This window comes from Melopsittacus undulatus, chromosome 2, assembly GCF_012275295.1.
Source record: "Melopsittacus undulatus isolate bMelUnd1 chromosome 2, bMelUnd1.mat.Z, whole genome shotgun sequence".
Lineage (NCBI taxonomy): Eukaryota > Metazoa > Chordata > Aves > Psittaciformes > Psittaculidae > Melopsittacus > Melopsittacus undulatus.
The window spans coordinates 50906065-50928873 of record NC_047528.1 but is presented as its reverse complement, the minus strand read 5'-3'; the positions used below and the strand labels follow the sequence as shown (position 1 = coordinate 50928873).

The 22809-nt window shown below is 38.7% G+C and overlaps 1 protein-coding gene across 1 annotated transcript in view; it reads left to right on the top strand.

Moving 5' to 3' along the window:
• Nucleotides 1-22809, top strand: part of ABCC4 (ATP binding cassette subfamily C member 4 (PEL blood group)) — a 151630-nt gene that overhangs the window by 117253 nt on the left and 11568 nt on the right. The window contains exons 27-29 of the mRNA XM_034072049.1: nt 3241-3330; nt 3804-3976; nt 10159-10264. Coding sequence (XP_033927940.1) covers nt 3241-3330; nt 3804-3976; nt 10159-10264 — 369 coding nt within the window. The remainder of the gene's footprint in view (nt 1-3240; nt 3331-3803; nt 3977-10158; nt 10265-22809) is intronic.

Here is a 22809-nt window from a genome sequence, read left to right as displayed (position 1 = left end):
TGGTCTACCCTAAGCATTTTCACCACAGTATTTAGAATGCTTTGTAAGGGTATGTTCCCCCTGCACCCCTCTGTGCAGTAGATATAGAAACTTCAGCGAGGCATTATTCTTACTCGAGTAAGGTTTTGGTTATTTTAAGATAAGCTGGATCAGTACAGGGGACCGTGGCATTTTCTCCCTAATTTTGTCCCCGTGTGTTCCTCTGGAATACCTGTGCATAGATGTTAGCAGCATGCTGTCCTATAGTCTGGGAAAAAGCAGACAAAGTCTGACAAGAATGTACCAGTCTTCAGCAGTCCTCTGGGGTTACTTGATCCTTTGGCAGCAGTTCCCACTTGATGTGTTGCTTGAAGCTTCCTTACTGAGGGACTCTGAGGGCCATCTGGTAAAAATGGTAATGGACAGTGGTTCTAAGCCTCTCTTACCTGCAGCTTTTCTTAATTTTTCCATTCCCAAGAATGAGAGTCAGAGAACAGAAGCAGGTATGCTATTATCAAAACAAAGGTACTCCCCCAGCAACTGGATTGTTGCCTAATGCAGGATGTCTTTTGTTTCTGCAGGCTGAAGGCTTTGTTCTTACACAGTGAAGGTACTCACTGGAACTAGGCATCTTTTGTATATAAAGAGGACTTTATGTGGATTTAAGTTTTATTTTTTGTTTGTGCGCAGTGTTCTTTTCTCCTGAAAGCAGATGATCATCAGTTCATTCAAGGTCTATAGCTTTTTAAAAGCTTTGCCTGTAGCTATTGCGAGTGGTTTCTACATTCAGAAGAATTCAACACAGTTGAATAAAATAAGAGTACTGAGACAGGAAAACTGCTAGTGTAATATACTTTCTACATTTTGAGTGATACAGAATGCTCAAAGTTCACTGCATTTAATTATACATGTTGGGGTTGGGTTGTTTTTTTTTCATATATTGGTCTGTTGCCATAGCTATAAAACTTTTTTAATCCAGTTGAATTTTGTGATTTTTTTCAAGTTTATATACATGATAGGGCTTTCATTATAGTCCCAAAGGGTTTTAAGTGTCTGAAGGCTAGCAGGTAGCATTTCTTTTCCACATAAGGGAAGACTTGTTTCCACTAAAAATAAGCTAAACTATGAAGTGATGGTAATAAGAAGGAGGGTTTGAAATAAGGTTTATACTGTAGTAAATTGAGTGATAGGTATTGTCTTGTACTGCATTAATAGTAATGTCAATGATAGAAATAGTAATGTAACATCAAGTAGTTATTTTGCAGCACATACCTTCATAATTATGTAGGAAGCTAAGAAACCAGAGGGAGAGATGCTTATTAAAATTATAACATCAAACAAGCTAAACAGAACCATTCCTAGAGAGTGATGAGGCAAGACTGAAGTTTTCTTATATGTTAAGTTTAAATACCTACCTGGAGAAATAAAAATGTGCTTAGGCTTCTAATTGCTTGTTTGGATGGAGCTCTCTGTGAAGGCTGTGTTTGTAAATCTTTCCTATGCAAATGTTGTCTGCCTCCCTGACTGCAAGCATTTTTACAACAATTATTTACAGGTTTGTCTTATTACTTTCCTCTCATAAACCAGTCTATTTTAAATAATAATCTGTGTCAGAAATGATAATTAAAAAATATCCTTATCTTCTGTTGCAGTATGTCTGTTGTTAGGACTTTTATAGTAGTTATGAACCCTTTATAAATTCAGCCAACCTATAAAAATAGATTGAAAAGGAAAATAAACATAATAATACCTTCAAAACACCCCAAATGGTGTATTACAATATGTATTGGTAAACAAATTAGTTCCTAGGTGTTTTTGAAGAAAAAATTTCTTTAACCTGTTACTGTTTTTTTTAAATCCTTTGTTCATTCAAGCAGGCTTTTTAGTGACATGTTGCTAGTGCAGCAGATACCATCAAGTAATTGGCATGCTATGTCAAGATACGCACATGTTCTTTTACACTGCTTGTGGCATGTTCTCTCTTTGTTAATCATTTTATACCACTCAGAGTGGTTTAGAAATTAGGACACAATGAAAGGGTTAAGGTCTAAATTCTGTTCCAGTTTGCTGCAGCCCTTTGGAGCTGAGCACCACTATGGTTAGATGGGGCTAAGTCACAACAGAGGTTGATCTCAGAGTGAGCTGCAGTTACCCAGTGTAAGTTAGACTTTATTTCCTTGGGGAGGTAAAAAAGAAAACATTTTGTAAAGATCTCTTCAGTTTAAAGAAGACTGACAGCATGATGTTTGATCTCCATTTATGATTTAGCACTATTACAGCATTTGACTTGTTACTTTCTCTGTAGTACTAAGGAGAGTTTAGCCCTAAAGTAGTGTCAGTGCATTACTCTCAGGTCTGGCAACTCACATTTGTGAGTATTGATCTGTTGCTTAAGTTCTGCACCAAAAATTGTCTTCCTGCTTCTCAAACACTACATTTTCCAATTTGAATGCCAGTTTGATTAATGATGTTATTGGTCTGTTTGGGAACTGAAGTAGAACAAGCTTACTTCAACCACAGGTAAACCCACATTGGTACCTGAATAGGAGAAAGTACTGATTTGACTCCCTGATGTATTTTGAGTGAGAAATTTGCCCAGCAGTGCTCCAGTTCTAAGTAAGTTTGCTTTGATGCTGTGGCAATATAGATTAACTTTTGTGTGTATAGGTTTAAAAGTTATATTGAAATGGTGAAACCTTAATTCCTCTTAGGCTCTGATGGTAAAATTGAAGGGCGTTTATGGTATGAAATGAAAAAAAACACCCACAACCAGCTAGAGAAGGAAAACTAGAAAGGCATTATGAGCTCTTTTATTCCTCTCTGCTTTATGTACTTCAGATTTTCAGAACTGCCCAAATGTAATTTAGGAGTGTAAGCTCATTGACAGTGGTAGTTGCTGGTTTTCATTAACAATACCAGGAGGACAGCAGTGATTTCATGTAAGTATATATATAGCTTGTGGCATCAAAACAGTGGCATGTAAATACCCATTTGAGTGCCAACATAACTGTGTACAGCAATTTACAAACAGACATGTCCTGTTTGGTAAATTATCTTCATATAGACTGTTTGAACACTTGCCTCCCCCTCCTCCTTTAAGTAAGCTATTGTGAAATACTCCTTTGCATTTCATAAAAGATAGCTGCTTGTTGGACACTTATATATTTATATATTGGTTGATATAGGTTAGTTCTGTTTATATTACCTATTGCAATATAAAACCTGTGTTTGTAATGGAATGTTAATTTTACTGGGTTTTAGGAGCCTGTTTTATTCACCGGAACGATGAGGAAAAACTTGGATCCTTTCAACGAATACACCGATGAAGAGCTGTGGAGTGCCTTGGAAGAGGTGACTTACTAAATCTAATAATATACATCTGATTTTACAAGCCAGATAACACTACAGTGCATGTGTGCATTTGGTTTTAGATGGTTTCATCATGTTTGATTAAGGGCATAGCTGTTGATGGGGAAAGGTAGACCGTTGTGTGTGTGTTTGCATGTGTGTGTTTGTGCACGTGTTTGTAGACATGTGTATTGTTATGTAAGTCTTTTATGAAAAAATTATCCTTTGGGATGATGCTTTGGTTACGTTTTGATTCATATCTTACTTTTAATGAACATTAATAGATTCTTAACAATGTGCTTTAATGTTTCTAGAGTTCTAATAGCTGACACACTGTGTAATCCAAGTTGGCACTTACTCATTTTGTGTCAGAATATAAAAGGTAAACCCTGCATACTTATTGTTGTGTCATCAGGCACACAATAGCTGATTTAAAAGAGAGTTACTCATCCTACAGTATGTTGACATGTCAACAGGTGCAACTGAAAGAGGCCGTGGAAGATCTACCTAATAAAATGGAGACGCAGCTGGCAGAATCTGGGTCTAATTTTAGTGTTGGTCAGAGACAGCTGGTGTGTCTTGCCAGAGCGGTTCTAAAAAAAAACCGGATCCTTATCATCGATGAAGCAACAGCAAATGTGGACCCAAGGTAAAAACAAAATCTGTCATGTTAAGATGGGCTGGTTTTCTTCTAGTATGATCATCTGTACTATAGAGGTGAACTTAATGTGTTGCATTTCTTGTAGTTTGTATTGCTATTTTACATTTTTAATGATAGCATCATAAATTGTCTATTCAAAGAGGGGCGGTCGAGCTTTGGCTAGAGAGCAGATACTAAGCCTTCAAAATAATGCCTAATTTCAGTGCATTCCACAGAGCATGGAAATTAGTATTCAAAGTTTGTTTGTCCTGCAGCCATAGACAAGAAGACAAAGAACCTCCTTGGAAATGCACATCCGTAACATCAGAATAGCCATAAAACAAGTTGAGTTCTGTTGGTTTCTCAAAGAAATGTCTCTTGGAAATGAAGATGTAAAAAATAATTAATAAATAAATTAATTAATTACTCTCACCACCACCCCCCCCTAAAAAAAATGAACAACAGAAAATAGAAAGGTGAAAAATGGCTGTAAGCAAAACTGGATACTTCTGGTTATGAGATGCTGTGCCTTCAGATGGATCATATGCCGGTTTAATAAGTTACAGATAAAATGGGGGTGAGGGAGGAAAGGTAAGCTGTCCTAAACACCAGAGGAATTGCAAAACAGATTTGGAGATGTTTAAAGCTACAGGAGGGGCTCATTCATCATTCATTATTTTGTCTTGTATAATGCAGGCAGGGAGAACTTTCCTGAATTCATTCCTGTTTGAACTAGAGTTGTACTTCTAGAAGAACATCCAACCTCAATAGAGAAAACAATTTAATGACAACCCTTGTTAAACTGTTCCAATAGCTAAGTACCCCCACTGTTAATTTTTGAAACATCTGAAACGCTGGTGGAAATATTTTAGAAACAATGCTGCAAACGTACTGCATCAATTAGTTTGAGCTGAATATATAGTTCCAACAAACTATGGCTTGAGGGAGAACTCAAGAGGACAATAACACAGCAAGTCCCTCAAACAGATGCATTAAGGATTTTGTATGTCATCTGGGCGTGACTCATTTTTATAACATCTTCTTGGGGGAGAAGTGGTGCCATTAGGGTAGCTTTGCAGTTCAGCTGACAGTGTATTTCTAAAACCTTTAGAGAAGTGCATTCACTTCCCAGAGGTTCTCTTTTTCCTTTGATTTTTTTTTTCTTTTTGGACTATTAGTTTATTTTTGACTGAGCTCTGATAGACTAACTGTGATTAATCATAGCTCTGGAAATTTAATACCATCTTACTCATCCTCCCTATCTCACATGTGTGTGTTCTCAACTTGCACTATCCATTTAATTGATCTTGATTAATGTGTGCTGCAATATATATTATAATAAGGTAAATGTTTGTTTGTATCAACTCTAGGCATAACAATACAAATAATAACTTGGAACTTCTTTGAATTCAGTTTGCATTACAGTCATTATTACCTTTTCCTTAATGTGTTGCTATAACTAGAGCCAAGTATTTTTCAGCTGTGCAATCTGATAGGACGCTCATCAGGAAATGCTGATGTGGGTTGCTTAACTGAGTAGTCAGGGAGGCATTTTTGGCATGTAAGGGAAACCTTCTCTTCTGATGCACAACCCCCATTCCTGGCACCCTTGTCTCTAGCCTGGCGGCAAGCACACATCACATCAAGCACCTGGGATAGGAAACCATGGGGAGCAGCCGCTGGCTGTGGAGATATAATTTCTTTTTTTTGTTGTTTTTCTGGCTCTTGATCTCTTTGCTTCAAGTGCTGCTGCAACTGTGTCCCTTCTCCAATTCAGCCTAGAAGCACATGTGAGAAAGGCAAAGTTTAGTGTGGGAGAAGGAGAAGGAAGGGTGAGGTGACATGAGGCAGTAGATACTACAGCAGGGTGAGAGTTCATTCTTCTCCTTCCTTTTTGCAGCTTCCAGCTCCCATACGTACCCTTATTTTCCCTCTTGCTCTTCATAGCTACCAGCAGTTATGCAGCAGGGGTGTCAGTGCTGTCGTGAGGGAAAGGAGGAGCTTGCCATAAAGAAGGTTGCCCTAAGTCAGACTACTTGCATGTTTTACGTGATGACTGAGTGACATTTAATTTGATCTTATCTTCTTGGTCCTGAAGCTGTCATTCTCACCCTGAAGAGAGGAGTCATTTGAAAGCAGTTGAACCATTCTGGAAAGCTGTATGAAATATGGAGCAGAAGAGCTGAAAATCTTTCTGTGGTTGCTTTAGTGAGATATTGAAACAAAATCTTTAGTAACTGAGACTTTTTTCAACTACTCAGTAAGTTGAACTTACAAAGCTTTCTGCACACTGGTTACAATATGACGCATTAGCTCATATTTTTACCACTTATATAAGACAAAAATTACTGGAACCACTCCACTGCCACCTTTTTACATTGGTTGTTTATTAAGTCTGATGAAAACAGCCACTGCACATAGTTCAGTTCCTTAATCACCTTAAATCAGCTTAACCTCGTCAGGTTTAACCTTTTGTTTCATCTTACTGCTGTCTGTATTTGTTTCTCTTTTGGACAAATTATCTAAAGCCACTCATGAATTGTGTAGTGTGAGATACACTTCCAGGACAATCCCAAGAGAACATTAGACTGAAGATAATGGCTTGTCCAATGTTCCTTTCAGCAGCTTGATTGCCTCTCATTCAGGTTGTATTTATTCTTGCTCTTTAGATAGTTTTCTTTTTATTCAGTCAGTGACTTCAGGTTCTACCAGCTCTGGGGTTGCTGTGAAACTTGGTGTTAGGATCCTCAACCCATGATGACAGTGGGACAGCTGTACCACCATTTTGTGTTTTCTTATTGTGCTGCTTCTTGTGATGGGGAGTATTGTGGTTCCTATTTTCATATGATCAGATTACAGTTGAGCTTTTGTCATCCAGCAGCCTGGTTTTGGTATTCAGGTTGCATCTTTGGTTTCTAATGTGCTTGAAAGATGATGGGGTTTGATCCACTGAGGTAGCTGATGGAATCACTTGGCACTTGCCTAGCCACTTTCTCAATGTGGTAGGTTCCACAAAGGGTCCATTTATATCCTGGAAAAACAGCAGCAATGCTGCTTCCTTTGGCACTTTTCTAGAGGGTAGACTGCTCTACATATAGTCTCTGCATTCTGTTAGCAAGTAATTCTGTACACAGATCCTTTTCTTAGTCTTAGATTTTCTTGCCTTTCCTACCTTCTTCCCAAGATTCTCCTAGAGGTTACTGGTGGTGCTTCTGCCTGCCACCCAAAAAAAAAACTGTACTACAAGATCTACCATGAGCTGTAGAGAGGATCTGTCGAGTTCCTGTCAGTGAACATGTCTACATGAGATTTCATACTGTGGTATTTAAAGATGGAGCTATTAGATCTGTTCCTGATTACTTTGTAGTCCCATTTTTGCAACATTTGTCACACCCACAATATGGTCAGTAGTTTCTTATTACAGAAAAGCTTATATTCAAGAAATACCTGTTTAAGATAATAGTTTGATAGTATCTATCTGAGAATGAGAAATAGGTTTTATTGTAAATGTAGGAAAAGGTGGTGCTCTAAGGAATGCATGTAATAAAGGGAGATACAGTAAATGAATGCAGAGGACAGGGATGTTCAAGGATGAGGCATTCTTCTCAGATAACAATAGGAATAACCTGAGAGTTAAAAATCATTTTGAGCCCTTTAAAAAGTTGTTTCTAAAATCTCTGAGCAAGCTGTGATTCTCTGTGCTTCTTAGTAGCTCTGCATGAAACCTCACCTTGAGCTTGGATATAAGAAAAGAAAAAAGCTTTTTTTACATACTTCTAAGGAGTATTGAGGCTTTTGTTTCTGTTTTGCCATTCTAACCATTACAGAGAACACATCCTGCCATCTATGTATGCCTGTCACCTACTGAGTGTTCTCATGTGTGGCCATGGTTTTTCCCTTTAGAAAGGGAAAGCAGTCAAGTCATTGAGGCATTGCTGCGAAGATAGCAAAACCAGATACATGCATTAACACTGAAAGCTGTGGTATTGCTGTGATGTGGGATATTAATGATGAATGACTTCTTTTCTCAAGAAAGCTGTTAACACAAGGATAAAGAGCATGGCTCTGTCCTGATTTCTCCTCCTGTCTCTTTCCTTGACGGCATACTAGCCTTGGTTCAAAAAGAGATGTTGAGAAACACCTGCTTCCCACCATGTTCTTCATCTGCTTTTAGGAAGCAGAAGGACTAAGTCTTCTCAGACTGTGACCCAGAACCTGGTTCGGTTAAGCTCATGACATGTTTCTGGCCCCAGATGAAGATGACAGTCACCATGCGTGGGAACAGTTACTTAACTGTTTATGTCTTCCTCCTCTATGATCATTCTGTCATCAGAAGGCATCTATTCCTTTGTCATGCTGATTGCTTAAACTGTTTGTAACAGAACTTATGTTCAGTCAGCCCTTCAGCACATGAGCTTGTGCTTTCTACTATGGAAACTTAGAGGTTAATCCATTCTTCTAAGTCATCCTGTTCTTCCGAAGTTGCTTTGTCTGCCTTTTATTGTTAGTGCGTCCTGACATGGTGGCATCAGAACAATTCTTTCTGCTTAATTTATGAACTGATACTAAATACTTATCATGTGCAGACGGATTCAATGTAGAAAATATTGTACTTCTGTCTAAAAAAGAATTTGTCAGAGGAAGATGTGTATTGCATGGATCTTTATTGTATTTGATTTTTCCACTTACTTTTAACAATTTGAAGAAATGAGGCTTTGTAAGCAACTGGTTGAAGCCAACATGGCTGCCTAAATATACCGGTTTATCCAGATATCTTCTTTGTCTTGTTTTAACCCTTTCTACAGCATTTATTATTCTCCAGTCATTATATATAAAAGTACCATTTAATGTTTTAATAGAAATCCTGGAAATCAGAACCTCTAAAACTTCTAGGCTAGAGCTTCCTAACTGCAGCTGGAGCTAACTAACCCCAGTATACTTTGAGTTCTTTGTGTCTCCCTTCTATCTCGCATGCAAATTTTAATTCCTGTACCTTTTTCTCCATTGTCATCGCTCATTGGTTTTTGGTTTTTTTTTTGAAGGCTAATAGTCAATATGTGAGTATTCACATGGCCTGGCTTTGTGCCAGGGTTGGAAACCCATGCAATGTGGGCTGCCTCTAGAGGGCATTCATCACCTGATGGCTGCCTAATTCAAGGGCTCCTTCCAGCCATGCCTTTCCCCTTTCATTGACTAAAGAGAGGACTATATAGATTTCCACATGTACGCCTGACTAGTATGCTCTATGTTAAGTGGTGTCAGTGCTTCTCTTGTACAGTTTGTTACTGGAATACTCTCCAGTTTTCTGACTATTGCACCTCTTTTACCATAATGCTTACTTATACAGCTAAAGAATTTTTGTGTTTTATATATCCTTTAGTATAATTTTATTTCCTTTTCACTGTTCTCAGCTTTGTGACAGTTATCACTTTAACCCTATGCTTCAGTGTCTGTGCTCTAGCTTAGTTTTCATTCTTTGTAAATCTTATATTTCCTCCTGTTATTCTTTTCTTAGGTGGTTGATTAATGTAGTAGAATGAGGCTCCTAACTTAGAAGCTCGTATTTCTTTCCTTGGATTACATGTTCCAGTTAACACTTTTGATTAATGAAGTATGCCAGATTTTCATTTTTGTGTATTCAGGTTCTTGAGCTACTCCAGGCCTACTTTAGTTTACCAACAACCTTCTCTGTGTAACCATCTTTTGCAGTTGAGATCAAGAACCTTGATTATAGTCTGTCTTGTGTTTGTTCTTCAGTTGATTTATTGCAATGAAGGATATTTACTTTCACCAACTTTTCTTCCCTGCTTATGCAAACCAATGCTTGAAAGAAAATGGCAGTTACTTTTTTTTTCCACGTAAAAATCCCTAGGAATATCTGATGGCAGGATTTTTCTCTTTCTGTAATCAAAGCCTGGGAAATTAGTCTCCTGAAATGAAATCTATTGGTCCACTTGCAAGAAGAAACTCTTTCGTCCTCAGGTATTTAGAGGTTACATTTTTAGAGTATGTTTCATGATATGCCCCCAAGTCATCTAACGTAATGAGAGGAAGAAGTACTATAACGACCTCATAAGCATATTTCCTGCTATACAGTCATGTTTCATGAAGTCATAAAATCTGCCTGCCAATCAGTTATCCATGCAAGCATCTTATTTTTGTCTGTATGTATTGCTCTTGCTGTGTTTCAGAACAGATGAGTTCATTCAGAAGACGATCCGTGAAAAGTTTGCTCACTGCACAGTGCTGACCATTGCACACCGCTTGAACACCATTATTGACAGTGACCGAATTATGGTAAGACAGTTAACTAGTTAACTTTTTTTTTTCATTTTCTTTTCCCTGAAGAAGAATGTTGTTATTGACTCTTTCTTCTTAATTTATACCCAAAAGTGGTCGGAAGCTGAAGTTGTTCTTCAGGCTTAATCCTAGCTAACCTAGTTACCCTAGTTACTGTGATTTGCAACTCAGAAAACCATAGAAATAATGACCTGAAAAGACTTCTTACGTTGTCTGGCCCTGTGGTTTCCTACCTGTGAGGCATGAACCCATTGCAGGTGAGGTGCAGCAGCAGACCTGAGCAAATAAACTTTGCCAGCACTAGGAGACTATGAAGACACACCCAAGAGGCTCTGGAAAGAGTCAGCTGGATTCGGTCAGGTCTATTAATTCAGTCTCGGTGGGCTGAGGGAGGCAGTGACAATAGTTAGTGGTGTGGGATGTGTGAGGAGGAAATGGTAGAGGTTCTGGGGCAGGAGACATGGAGCTAGGGAGGCAGCAGCTGCCCTGGGGCAAGGGTGGTGGTGAGAGAAGTGGAACTAGATTGGTAAGGTAATGAACATGGCCAGCTTTCTAAAGCAAGTTTCAAACAGAAAAGATGAAGCATCACCAGTGCAACAGTCTCTGACACCTTTGTTTCCAACAAAGCACCAATAGTCTTTGCCACTGTGAAGTACTTTCTGTGCTATTTTGTCTGCTCCACAGTGTGTTGCACACACATAGAAATTGAGAAGTACTTGCAGATTATTTTCATAAAGGCAGTGGTCTTCCCTAGGCTCTCAGGAGATCAGGCTGGTCTGTGTCCTTGAAATGATGTGCAGCCTGCAGGTTTGCAATTTTCTGCAGTAGGAACAGGAGCCCTTTGCAAGCATTTCCTTCACACCCAGTTAATGAAGTAGCTGACAGTGGGCAAACCGTGTTCATGAGTGGAACTCAAATTTAACTGGGCTTCAGTCAGAAATTACCCTTCACATCCTGATGGTAACTTTGAAAAATTACTTCCTTCAGCTTTTCCTTTGTGAAAATGAAGCATGTTAATTCTTTCAGGTGTTTTAGTGGATACTCAAAACATATTAAAATTTGTGATTGAATTACAGTTGTTGTCTGAAGTACACAAAATGAAACAATTTGGTCTACTGAGGTGAGTGGTGTTCTGAGCAGTAGAACAGATTGTGAACTGAGTGATTATAGTTTACTTACAAAGAGAGAAACCAGCAGAACTGCCATAAGTAGTCATATAATTGCAAGCATTTAACGTATAATAAATAAATATTTTCTTCACAGGTGAATACCTCCCCACAGGTCTAATGGATATGTTGGTGTTTTCTACAACTAAAGTGAACAAAAGATTTGTGAGGAAACAACTGTGACCTAATTAATAGCTGTGTGTGCTTGTTAGCTGTCCAAAGGGATTTCTGTGGGTTTTGGTTCATTAACTGCCATTAGCATGTTATGCACAGAATGCTCTTTCCATGAAGATGTTTTCATGGGTTTACCTTTAATGCACAGTTGCAATGAAAACAAAATGTTTTGTTTACTTTTTTGCAAAAAACATTGTAACAAAGCATAGAAATCACCCTTCTCCCCAAATTGCTCAGTGTTATTACCAACTATATAGCTACTCTACTGCATTTTTAGTCTGTACATTATTCTTAAGCTTATGTGGTTTCACTTTAGCCACAATTCAGATTTTGTTTCCTAAAAGTGCATTTATGTTCATACATTGTCTGATACAGTCTCTTTTGAATGCCTTTGACCCCTTCAGAGCATAGAAGAACAGATTTGCAAGATGATGTATCTTTTTGTCCACAGTTATTAGTAACTCTTAAAATATTTTTTACCTTTTTACGTTGCTCTACTTTGATCTTACAGATTTCTGTAATTTTCAAGGGAAAAAGGAGGGTGATAAGGGAGAAAGGGCTGAAAGGTGCTAGTGATACTGTTTCTAGACAAATCAGAAATATGATCACATATTTAGAACGATCAGAGTTATGGCACATGTGCTTTTGTTACACTTTTAATTACTTGAGTTTACTCAGGCATGTAACACCTAGTGGGAATATAGCAGAATTTTAGAAGAGTAAGCAAAGTACATGTTAAAAATGCAAGGAAAAATAATATAAGACTTAACTGTTACTGAGTGTCTTAACAATAAAAAGAGCATTCATAGAAAAATTAATTATTTACTCAAATATCACAGAAGTTGAGAAGACTCAGCTGAGGAAAGCTTTCAGTGTATTTTAAAATTTGGTTAGTCAGTAATGTGTTTTAGTAATTCACAAATCTAAAAGGATGCAGATTCTTTTGTAAGAGTAAAAATGCACAAACCAAAATACATTGTTCTTCATTACTTGGTATTATTTAAACCCTGGGTTTGTTTCTTCTTCAGCTGAGACCTCTAGTGCATTAATGCCTTCATTATATATTATTATTCATTATAAGGCATCCCAAATCTCAGTTGTTTGCTATTGTGGTAAATTTGTTAGGAAGCTAGGGATGGAGATGGAACCTGGCAGTTGAAATATTAACAATTGTCTTTTGAAAAATAATGACAAAAGTTATTTTTCAAAGAATTGTGAACAAACTTGTTTGACTCTCTTAACCCAGTCTCTGAAGTCCAAGCCAATTCCTGAATAAGCATATGTAACCTGAACATAAACTAGGGTTTCTCTCCCTCCCCATAAAATCAGTTTGAAAGGAACCTCAGGAGGTCTCTAGTCTAACCTCCTGCTCAATGCAAGGTCAGCACTAATTTCAGATCAGGTTGCTTGCAGGTTTTTCCAGTTGGGTCTTGAAGACATTGAAAGTTTGTGATTCCACAGTCTTTCTGGGCAGTCTGCCCCAGTGTTTAGTTATTTGCCATGAAATCTGTTTTTTTTCCTTATATCCAGTTGAAGCCTCCCTTCAGTTTAGGGCAGTTGCTTCTCATTTTCCACTGTGTATCTCACTAAAGACCTTGCTTCTGTACTTGTAAGTAACTTCCTTGTAGGTATAGGAAGATAGTCCCCTGAAGCCATCTGTTCTCCAGGGTGAACAAGCACTGCGCCATCAGCCTCTCCTCATAGGTCAAGTGCTCCAGTCCATGCTGGTGACACTATTTCAAACTTGCTCCAATTTACCCTCATCTTTCTTGTATTGAGGGATCAAAACTGGTCACCATATTCCAGATCTGATATGATGAGCACTGAATACAGCTATTCCCTTGATGTGCCCTCTTGTTAATACTTTTGGCATGCTGCTTGACTCCTGTTAACTTACTCAACACCAGGATCCCACTACCTTTTCAGCACAGCTGATGCCCAGGCAGTTACTCCCCAGCTGGTATTGGTGCAGAGGCTCAGTCCATTCCAGATTCAGAACTTTACATCTGTGTGTCATTGTTGAGAGTCATGAAGTTCATGCTGACCTATTCTTTTAGCCTGTCAAAATAGCTTTGAATGTCATGGGATCCATAGGATAGTTAGGGTTGGAAAGGACCTTAAGATCATCTAGTTCCAAACACCTTGCCATGGGCAGAGGCACCTCACACTAGACCATGTAACATGTCAACCCTGTGTTAAGGTTATTGACTGTAATCTCAGGTTTGGCATTGTCCAAAAGCTTTTGATTTAGTTCATTTTAATTCCTGGTTAAAGCAGAACTTTCCAAAAAGAAAATATTCACATTTATAGTTAATCCAAACATTAAAAAAAACCAAAAACAACCAAACAAAAAAAAACCACAGAAAATAATTTTGAGAAAGTCATGAGAAAATGTCAAGTTGGATGAGTATGGAAATAGGAACTGAACGTGAACTGTTGCATGTCTGCTCACACCCATCGTAATAACCGGTTCTATTTTAGAAGAGAAGAAAAGCCTACTGGAATAGGAAAAAAAGGAAGAACAGAATACATTTTATACAACTGTAGACAAGTCTGGCCTCAGGAGTTGTTTTAATTCTCGTTTGTTCCATTCCCAAAACCATACCTCTGGTTTCATAATCCAGGTCACACCTTAAGAGTATTTCCATTATATCTGTCTTAGTGATAAACACATTTTATCAGAACTTCAAACGCTTAAAATCATTGAGGGAAGAGCTGTATTGTGTAACGTGATACTCTCTAACCCAATCACCTCAATGAGTAATACTACATTGCACTTGCATAGGACCTTTCATCTGGAAATTGTAACGCTCTTTATAAACATTAATTAATTAAACTTCAAACACCTGGGTGAGATAGGGAAGTATCCATACAATCTTTGGAACCAAAGTTGGAAAGACTTGTTAAGTCAGACCATCAAATAATACTACCATAAAATTATAATCCAGCGGTTTTCAAACTCCTTCCCCCTCTCCCCCGTGCCTTCCCTCACTGCTGCTCCAGTGTCTCACAGGACATCTTCTCATTCCTTTTCATTAGTTTGAGAACTCAGTTTATAACTCCTCCCATAAGGTACAAGCAGTACCCGTTTTTAGCTCTTTGGCACAAGCAGCCACACTGGTCCTTAGCAGAAGGGGAGGATGGTATAAATGAGTATGCCTCTTTTGTGATGGCAAATCCTGGCAGAACCTCATCTCTGGCTTGCTCCACTGGCCCCTCATTCCACATAACTTCCCTGCCACCACAACAGCTGCTTCCCTATCCTGTCCTCACTTTAGAGGTCAGGGGCCTTTTACATAAAGTGTATCTGCAGCCAGGAGGCACCACTCCCAAGACTTCCAGTGGTATCTCTTAAAATCCCTGTAACCCACTCCTCCTCCTCCTATCTGCTTCCTTCTTCAGCTTGAGAAATACTTCTTAGAAACTGTTTTTACAGAGGGGAAAACTGAAGCATACAGAAGTTGAGGCTCATCCAGGGACATAGTGGATCAGTAGCAAATTAAGTACATGGCAGGGGGGTTGGAACTAGATGATCTTGAGGTCCTTTCCAATCCTAACTATTCTATGATTCTATGATATGCATCTGGCAAGAGCCTGATGGCAATTGTGTGCTCTATATGTTATGCCATGGTATTTCTGTAGGAAAGCCACAGAGCAGTCAAAACTTGTGTGTTTTCCAATGACAAGGATGTTTCTCCACAGACTTTTCATATCAATGCAGTACTTCTTTGAAATGGAAACTCTTTATGCAAGCAGAACTTGATCTAGTAATTAAAATCTGTCATTCAAATAGGAAGTTTTTGATGAAGAGAATCACGGGAAGAGATTTGATTTATTTATAGGAAAACCTGTTGTGGTTGCATTCTGAAATTAGTAATATTCAGAGTAACAATACAATGTATTTCACAGCTAGACTTGAGTTGTTTTTTTGGTCAATAGAAAATGACTTCCCACATCTCCCCCGTTCAGTGGTTCTCATATTTCCGGCATTATGTTTACCATGATGGAACATCTAAGCCTCATAAATCAGGTACTGTGTTTCATGCACTGTAGACATCTAACCTCATCAGGGCAATCAGTCCAGCAAGAGTAGGTGTGAACATCTTGAAAGCAAATGGAAAACTCTGGGGAGAGATAGAGGCATTTTGCATGGTGAAAGGGGAGTCACCTACAGCTGGACAAAAATTGCTATGCAGTAGACAGGATCTGAGTGGTTGTCTATGAAGTTCTGGTGTCTGACCCAGTATTACGCATTAATATCCATTCATCCCGTTCAAGATGGGACAGTGGTGTTATTAGACACCTAAGCAGCATCATGATAGTGATGGTAGTGCTGCCCCTCCTTAGCTTCGGGATGGCAGCATTCTTCCAGGAATTATGGAAATCTGTGTTCTGCGTTGTCCTCTGTCTGAGGTTGTCTGGATGCAATGCTCCCTGTTCCCTGGAAAGTGCTGTACCCACCAGTGTACACACGGCAGTCAGGTTAAGGCCAGTCTCCACCCTTCCTTTCAAAGCCTTATGCTGCCAGAAATGTCAGAGTCATGGAGCTAGAGGGAGAATAAGCTTGAAGGAGTCAAAATGCAGCCCAGTGAGAAGCAAAGCTTTTGAAGGAGTCGGGAGCCCTAGCTGACCTACTGTTACATTCATGTGAGCTTTTGCTGCTATGGCCCAGCTTCAGATGAAGTTGTGGAGAATGTAGGAAGGTGGTGGTGGTACACTTAAATTAGTAATACAGACTTAAAGCTTTAAGTGCTGTGGTCTATTGGCTCTTCCTTTAGTAGCTCTTTTTATTGCTGCTGGAAAATGAATGTATTTTACAGTAAATCTTACACATTCTGTTTAGGGGGAATTATGTAAGTCACAACATACAGAAATGTGTAGTCCTAGTTGTTGACCAGTTCCTTGTGAAAACCGTGCATGTTACTTTTGGTGTTGACTCTCACATCTTAATTATGTATGTGTAGGGTTGTTTTCTTGATGGAGAGCTACCTGTTGACAGATACAGTCCATCAAGTGCATAAGATAGCTAAGAGAGATGAGTTGACAAGACCATAAATTTTCCTGGAACCTGGAATGGTAAAACATGAAGTGTTATGAAAAGCAGAAGTAATTAGGTCCACATTCAGAACTGCTTTTCAGACCTTCAAAACTCTGAAGTAGGAGAACTCCAAGGGTATAAAATGGGTTTGGTTTTGGTTTTTTTTGTTCTGTAACACAGAGCTGAAAGGGATTTTGACCTTGTATTAGTGCAGTATTCAGTGTAGTAAAATATTACCATGTTTTATACTTGTGCTCTTGAAGTCTGTTCTGTTAACAGAATTTTAAGGAACTTAGTGGATTGTAGTAGCTTGAATCATAGAATAGTTAGGGTTGGAAAGGACCTTAAGATCATCTAGTTCCAACCCCCCTGCCATGGGCAGGGACACCTCACACTAAACCATGCCACCCAAGGCTCTGTCCAGCCTGGCCTTGAGCACTGCCAGGGATGGAGCATTCACAACTTCTTTGGGCAACCCATTCCAGTGCCTCACCACCCTTACAGTAAAGAACTTTATTTTTATCCAACCTGAAGTTCTCTTGTTTAAGTTTGAACTCATTATCCCTTGTCCTATCATTACAATCCTTGATGATTAGTCCCTCTCCAGTATCCAAATGAAAGACAGATTTTTGAAACTAGGTACCTAATTCTTCACAGGAACCTTAAAGTACCTGTGGATCTGGAGCCAGTAATCTGTAGTAAAGTAGCTAAATTCATATTTATGCACCTGCTGTCATTATTCAAAAGGAACAAGCACCAGTAAAACTTCCTTTTTTTACTAAGCCTCTGTCTTGAAAATATGGAGTATTAGAACTAAATTTATTTCTTTTTATTCAACCTGAATCACACCTGGCCCAGGTGCAATGAGTCAAAATCACAATGAGCTTGAAAAGATACTAGGATTGTTGATTCTCTTTGCCAGTTTTAAGCCACATTTCTCCAAAACATTGGCATCTTTGAGTTCTTTAAAGCTGCTCCCATCTCAGTAGGTCTTCCCAATAAGATTCAGCTGAGAGCATGCGAATGAAGAGCTGGATTACTGCAGGGTGTAAAGCCAATGTTTGATGAACCTTGCTCTCTCATTCTGTCAGTCATTAGTGTGTGAATGTGTTTCCATCAGTGCAAGGACAAGACAGTTGGATATGGACCTGCTTGAGTGAGTCCAGAGGAGGGCCGCAAAGATGATCAGAGGAGTGGAGCACCTCTGCTATGGAGACAGACTGAGAGAGTTTGGCTTGTTCAGCATGGAGAAGGCTCCAGGGAGGCCTTACAAGCAGCCTTCCACTACCTAAAGGGGGCCTCCAGAAATTTGGAAAGGGACTTTTTACAAAGGCCTGTAGTGACAGGGCAAAGGGGAATGGCTCTAAACTGAAAGGGGGTGGATTTAGATTAGATATTAGGAAGAAATTCTTCCCTGTGAGGGTGGTGAGGCACTGGCACAAGTTGCCCAGAGGAGCTGTGGCTGCCCCATCCCTGGAAGAGTTCAAGGCCAGTTTGGATGGGGCTTTGCGCACTCTGGTCTAGTGGAAGGTGTCCCTGCCTATGGCAGGGGGGGTTGAGCTGAGTGAGCTTTAAGGTCCCTTCCAACCCAAACCATTCTACTAACACATCTGTGGAGAATGATGATTTCCCCTCCCCCCCCCAGAAATACTATATTATTGTTTGAAAAAGAATTAGCACAGGACATGCTGGTGTTTCTGATAAGGTGAAACTGTGTGCATGGCAGCTGAGCCACAAGTTCATTGACATCCAAAACTGATAAAACAAAAGACATGCCCAGTCATCTGCAACAATATTCCTTAACCTCTTGAAAAGTATAATATCCTTGTAGTTCATCTAACTTTGTAAGACCCTCAAAAGCTTTATTAGAGAGTAGGATTTCTGAAACCGAAGTGCATCTTTCGCCACATCAGGGCCACATTTGAGCCATTCTGCAATCCCAGTTGAGAAATGTGGCTTTACTGTGATGGAAACAGTCATTACTGATTGACCAAGTGAGAGTTTTGTCAGCATTTACTGCTGCTGGTAAGAGCTGGCATGAGGTCCCTTTATACTGTCTAAGGCAAAGGTTGAACTTGCACTGGTATATCAGATGTTTTGAGGTGAGGAAACTGAACAATACAAGAGATACCTGCAGTGGCTGGTTAACAGGCTTCTTCCCTCCAACAAGATACAGGAGGAGTTAATATATAGTGATTATCAGTAGAATAAGACTCATTACTACATACATAATTGATATTTTTCCCCACAACATTCCAGACAGCTTACAGTGGTATGCCATCAGATGGAGGAAAAGAAGATAGAATTTTAAACCCTTGCAAGAAAAGTTAAGATAACTCATATGTGAAACAATTTATCAGGCAGTGTTGCATGCTCAATTTTCCCTGAGTTGTAACTCAAGAATAATTTCATTTTAAAGAAATCCTCTGTTTCTGGTTACGGAACAAAATGACTGAAGTTGCCTTTCCTGTGAAGCAGGGGAAGGTGAGCAGGGGGTACATGGCAAATCCCAGGAACCAGTGGCAGGTTTGGCATTGTTACAACAAAGTTAAGCTCTGCTGAGATGAGATATTTCGAAAGACTGAAAATTATCATTCAGATTATACAAAGGTAAATGCCCAAGTGTACTCTGCTTTGTTTGTACATGTGATATATGAAAAGTACATTATTTGTCACCAAATTTGTCTGGAATTACTGGTAGGGTAATTTGCATAGAAACCCTGAAGAAGCTTGGGGAATGCTTAGGTTAAACCTGAGGAATGAAAAAAATCAAAACAAAAATCCAGAGGACAGCCAAACAAAGCCCCACTACTAAAAAGGAAAAACCAAAAGGGAGAGGGAGAGACACCTTTAAAATGATTCCTGAGTTATGTTTGCAGCCTTTTTAGTGTTCTTCAGTGTGGTGGATATTTATAAATGACTCTTCAGAGAAGTAGGTACATGTTTCTGAGCTGTTTGGACAAACCATGGTGAGATAGGAGACAGAAGAGTCATGCCTGTATGTGAGCTCAATGCCAACTGGAGCACAGGCTGTTGACTCTTTCCCACAAATATGTATTGTCTTGTGTAAATATATTTCTTATAATATGATGTAACCAGAAGCATCTCCTGAATATTCTCCTCTTCCCAGGACTTTATTGGAGATCATCTTGATGTATGCTCTCTGAGGAAAACATTGTTCAAAGTTGTATTCCTAGCAGAGTTTTGAACTTTAATAATAATTTTTCTGTTTGGTGACGTCTTCTCCAAGTCTAAATTAAATCAGATGTATTCCCTAGGAGATAATTTGCTTGAATTATTTTCCTTTTGAATAGGAAATAAAAACATTTATGATCAACTCTTAAATGTCCTGTTTTCCCTCTGGCTTTATGGTGAAAATGAACGTGAATAGGAATACTAGTCATTCCTCGATAATAATTGAAATAAATTCCCATGTTCCCCTCCTCTGTTGCTGGACACGTCCAACCTTGGACTGTTTTTTTTTTCTCAGAATGTTTTATAACTATTGTTCTCTTGGTTTGTCTGCTTTTGTTGCTGAAAGTTAGAAAATGCAGGATTTAGAACTTTCTTTTTTGTGTCTATGGATAGCCATAAATACATGGTATTTGTTACAGCATTTTTAAGGGTACATGTTCTTTCTGTAGGCAATGACATCTATTTTGCTTATATTAATCTACAAAGAAGACTTTTAATTCACTTAATGAATTAATGTGTGCTTTGCCAAAGTCCTGTGCAACAGACCCATGTAGATTAGTTGCAGAAATCATCAGGGCAAAGAGGTGCTGCTTCTGAAGTTTCTGCTGGAAACTGGGCAATTTTGATGTATTATCCTCATCATTCATTGTCTCGTTTCTCTCTTTTCTTTGTGAAATGGATCTCTGATTTATTTTTCACCGTTTTATGTTTTCCTTTTTGTCTTCTCTCCACTGCTTTTTTTTGTCATGGTTGATACATTATAGACTATGAGGCTATGGAATGAAATGCTGCAAAATTTTTTTTTTTGGGGGGTTGGGTGGAGAAGCCTAGGCATATGGCATGAAGATAGATACCCTGGTAGGGTACACATGGGGCAAAACGGACAACTATTTTATAGCTGCCGAATCTTACACAAATTTAGTTCAGCAACACTTTTCTGGCATAGGCAAGTAGTCTTTGTGTGCTAGCTAGAGTTAACATAAACATTTAAATGGCTAATACTCCATTTTCACATTTGCCTTTGCAGGTTAGACAAATTCAAATGCTTCTTTTCTGTTTCTATGTCCTTCCCTGACATGTTTTTAATCTCACTCTTTCTATGGTATTTTGTGCCTCTGTGTCTAACAAAGTGCTGTTCAAAACTGTTGCCTTCTACGCAATGCGGTGCTTATGCTTCTGAAAAGATCACAGCTGGGATAAGCAGGCACTGCCTCAGCCTATTCAACCAGGATGAAACATCAGGTGGAGTGGAATTAGGTGGCAGGAGAGGATTTTGCTCAAGAACATAGTACCTGAGCCCTGTTTGAACTTAAGATGTATGAATAGTTCTGCTTGAGTAAGGATAATGTGGATAGCTGTAAGTAAAGAGCAGTTTCACCTTACACACGGATGTGAGCAGTTGCCATTGAATAAGGATTTTTCTGTGTGCCTTTTTATTTTTTTGCCAATTTTGTAGATTTCGTACTGTTAAAATTATTCTTTGACTTGAGAAAATCCTGTTGAAGTCACAAGGATGTGGTACAAAGGCAACAACAGTTCAGGAGAGGTGAAACAATCTGCCACTGCAAGACGGTGGCAAATCTGGCCCTGGTTTATGTATGACTGAGTACTTTGGCTTTATATTGCTTTTTTGTGTTTGTTTTTATTTTACTCTGGGCTGTCTAAGTATTTCACAGGCAGTTAACTCCCACAGAATGATTACAAGTCTTTATTTGGTGTGTTTTACAAAGAGTCAGACCAAGTAGCTGAAAAGTTGAATGATTTGTCCAAAATCCCCTTCTCAGTATCTGTGTTAAAGCCTATGACGAAGTCCCAGTCTGATTCAGAGTCACGTGCTCCTGCGTGTGTCCTCAGTTAATCACCCTGCCGATCTGATTTCGCCAGCTACAAGCTTCTCTGGCTTTTCTGTATCAAGTTCCACTGGTACAACTGCCTTGGAATACATCTGGGTTCAATTCGGTCATATTGTGCAGTGATAAGCATTGCATGCAGGTTGATCAGAAAATATGTGGCTGGTAAACACCAGATTCCACCTTTCCTGAATGATTAGCTGGCTTTTTGAAGTCCTAATGATTTTAATTTGGCTTGGAGTCAGTGAGTAAGAGTATGCAAAGCCTTAGCCAAAGTACCTATTTATTTATTTAAATTTTATCAGCACATATTTCTTCAAAGAAGAGTACCTATCTCTTTGTCTAAGCGCTTTTAATAAATGCATAAGTATATAAACGTATAACTACCAAGTAAATCAGCTTGCATTTTCTCCATTGTCTCATAGATGACAGCAGTTAATAGAAACAGTGTTTTTCCATGGTGAGTAGGGTTTATGGAGTGTTCCTGACTTGTAGCAATGATGTCTGTTCAGTTTCATTCTTTTTCATTTCAGATTTTTTTAGAAAAAAAGATCCACAGTTTGTTTTCCCTGTGTTTTGTTCTGTCTGCTTTCATAACACAAGTTTGGTTTTATTCACCAAGAAAGGATATGAACAAATTAATGATTTGTTTAAATGTGAATAGAATTTTTCTCCCTCTATCTGTTCATCTTCTGCACTTGGCTGTTTAAAACTTGTCAAGGAAAAGTGAATTTTCCTTCTTTCCCCCAGGTTCTCTGGAGCAGAAAGATTGTCCATGTTTGTGGTTGTTCCAGATAGTTGCAAAATGAATGTTAAAATTCTAATACCACAGTAATATAAATTTTAAAAGCCCCTTTGCTTTTTCTGTTGTAGTTCTTTGCTTGTGAGCGAGACATTTAATGAAGATGCTTTTTGTTTTCTTTCTTAAAGGGTGGTTACATAATCTACTGCTATGCTGAAAAATACTTATTCAAAGCACCAGAAATATCCTGTTTCATTCTTAGGTTGAACTGTGTACCGTAAATTAATTTATTGCATTTTTAAGGAAGCTGTCCTTAACTGTGACATATTGGAGTATTTAAAAGATTGAAATTAAAGTTGCCATTAATTCTTGAATGT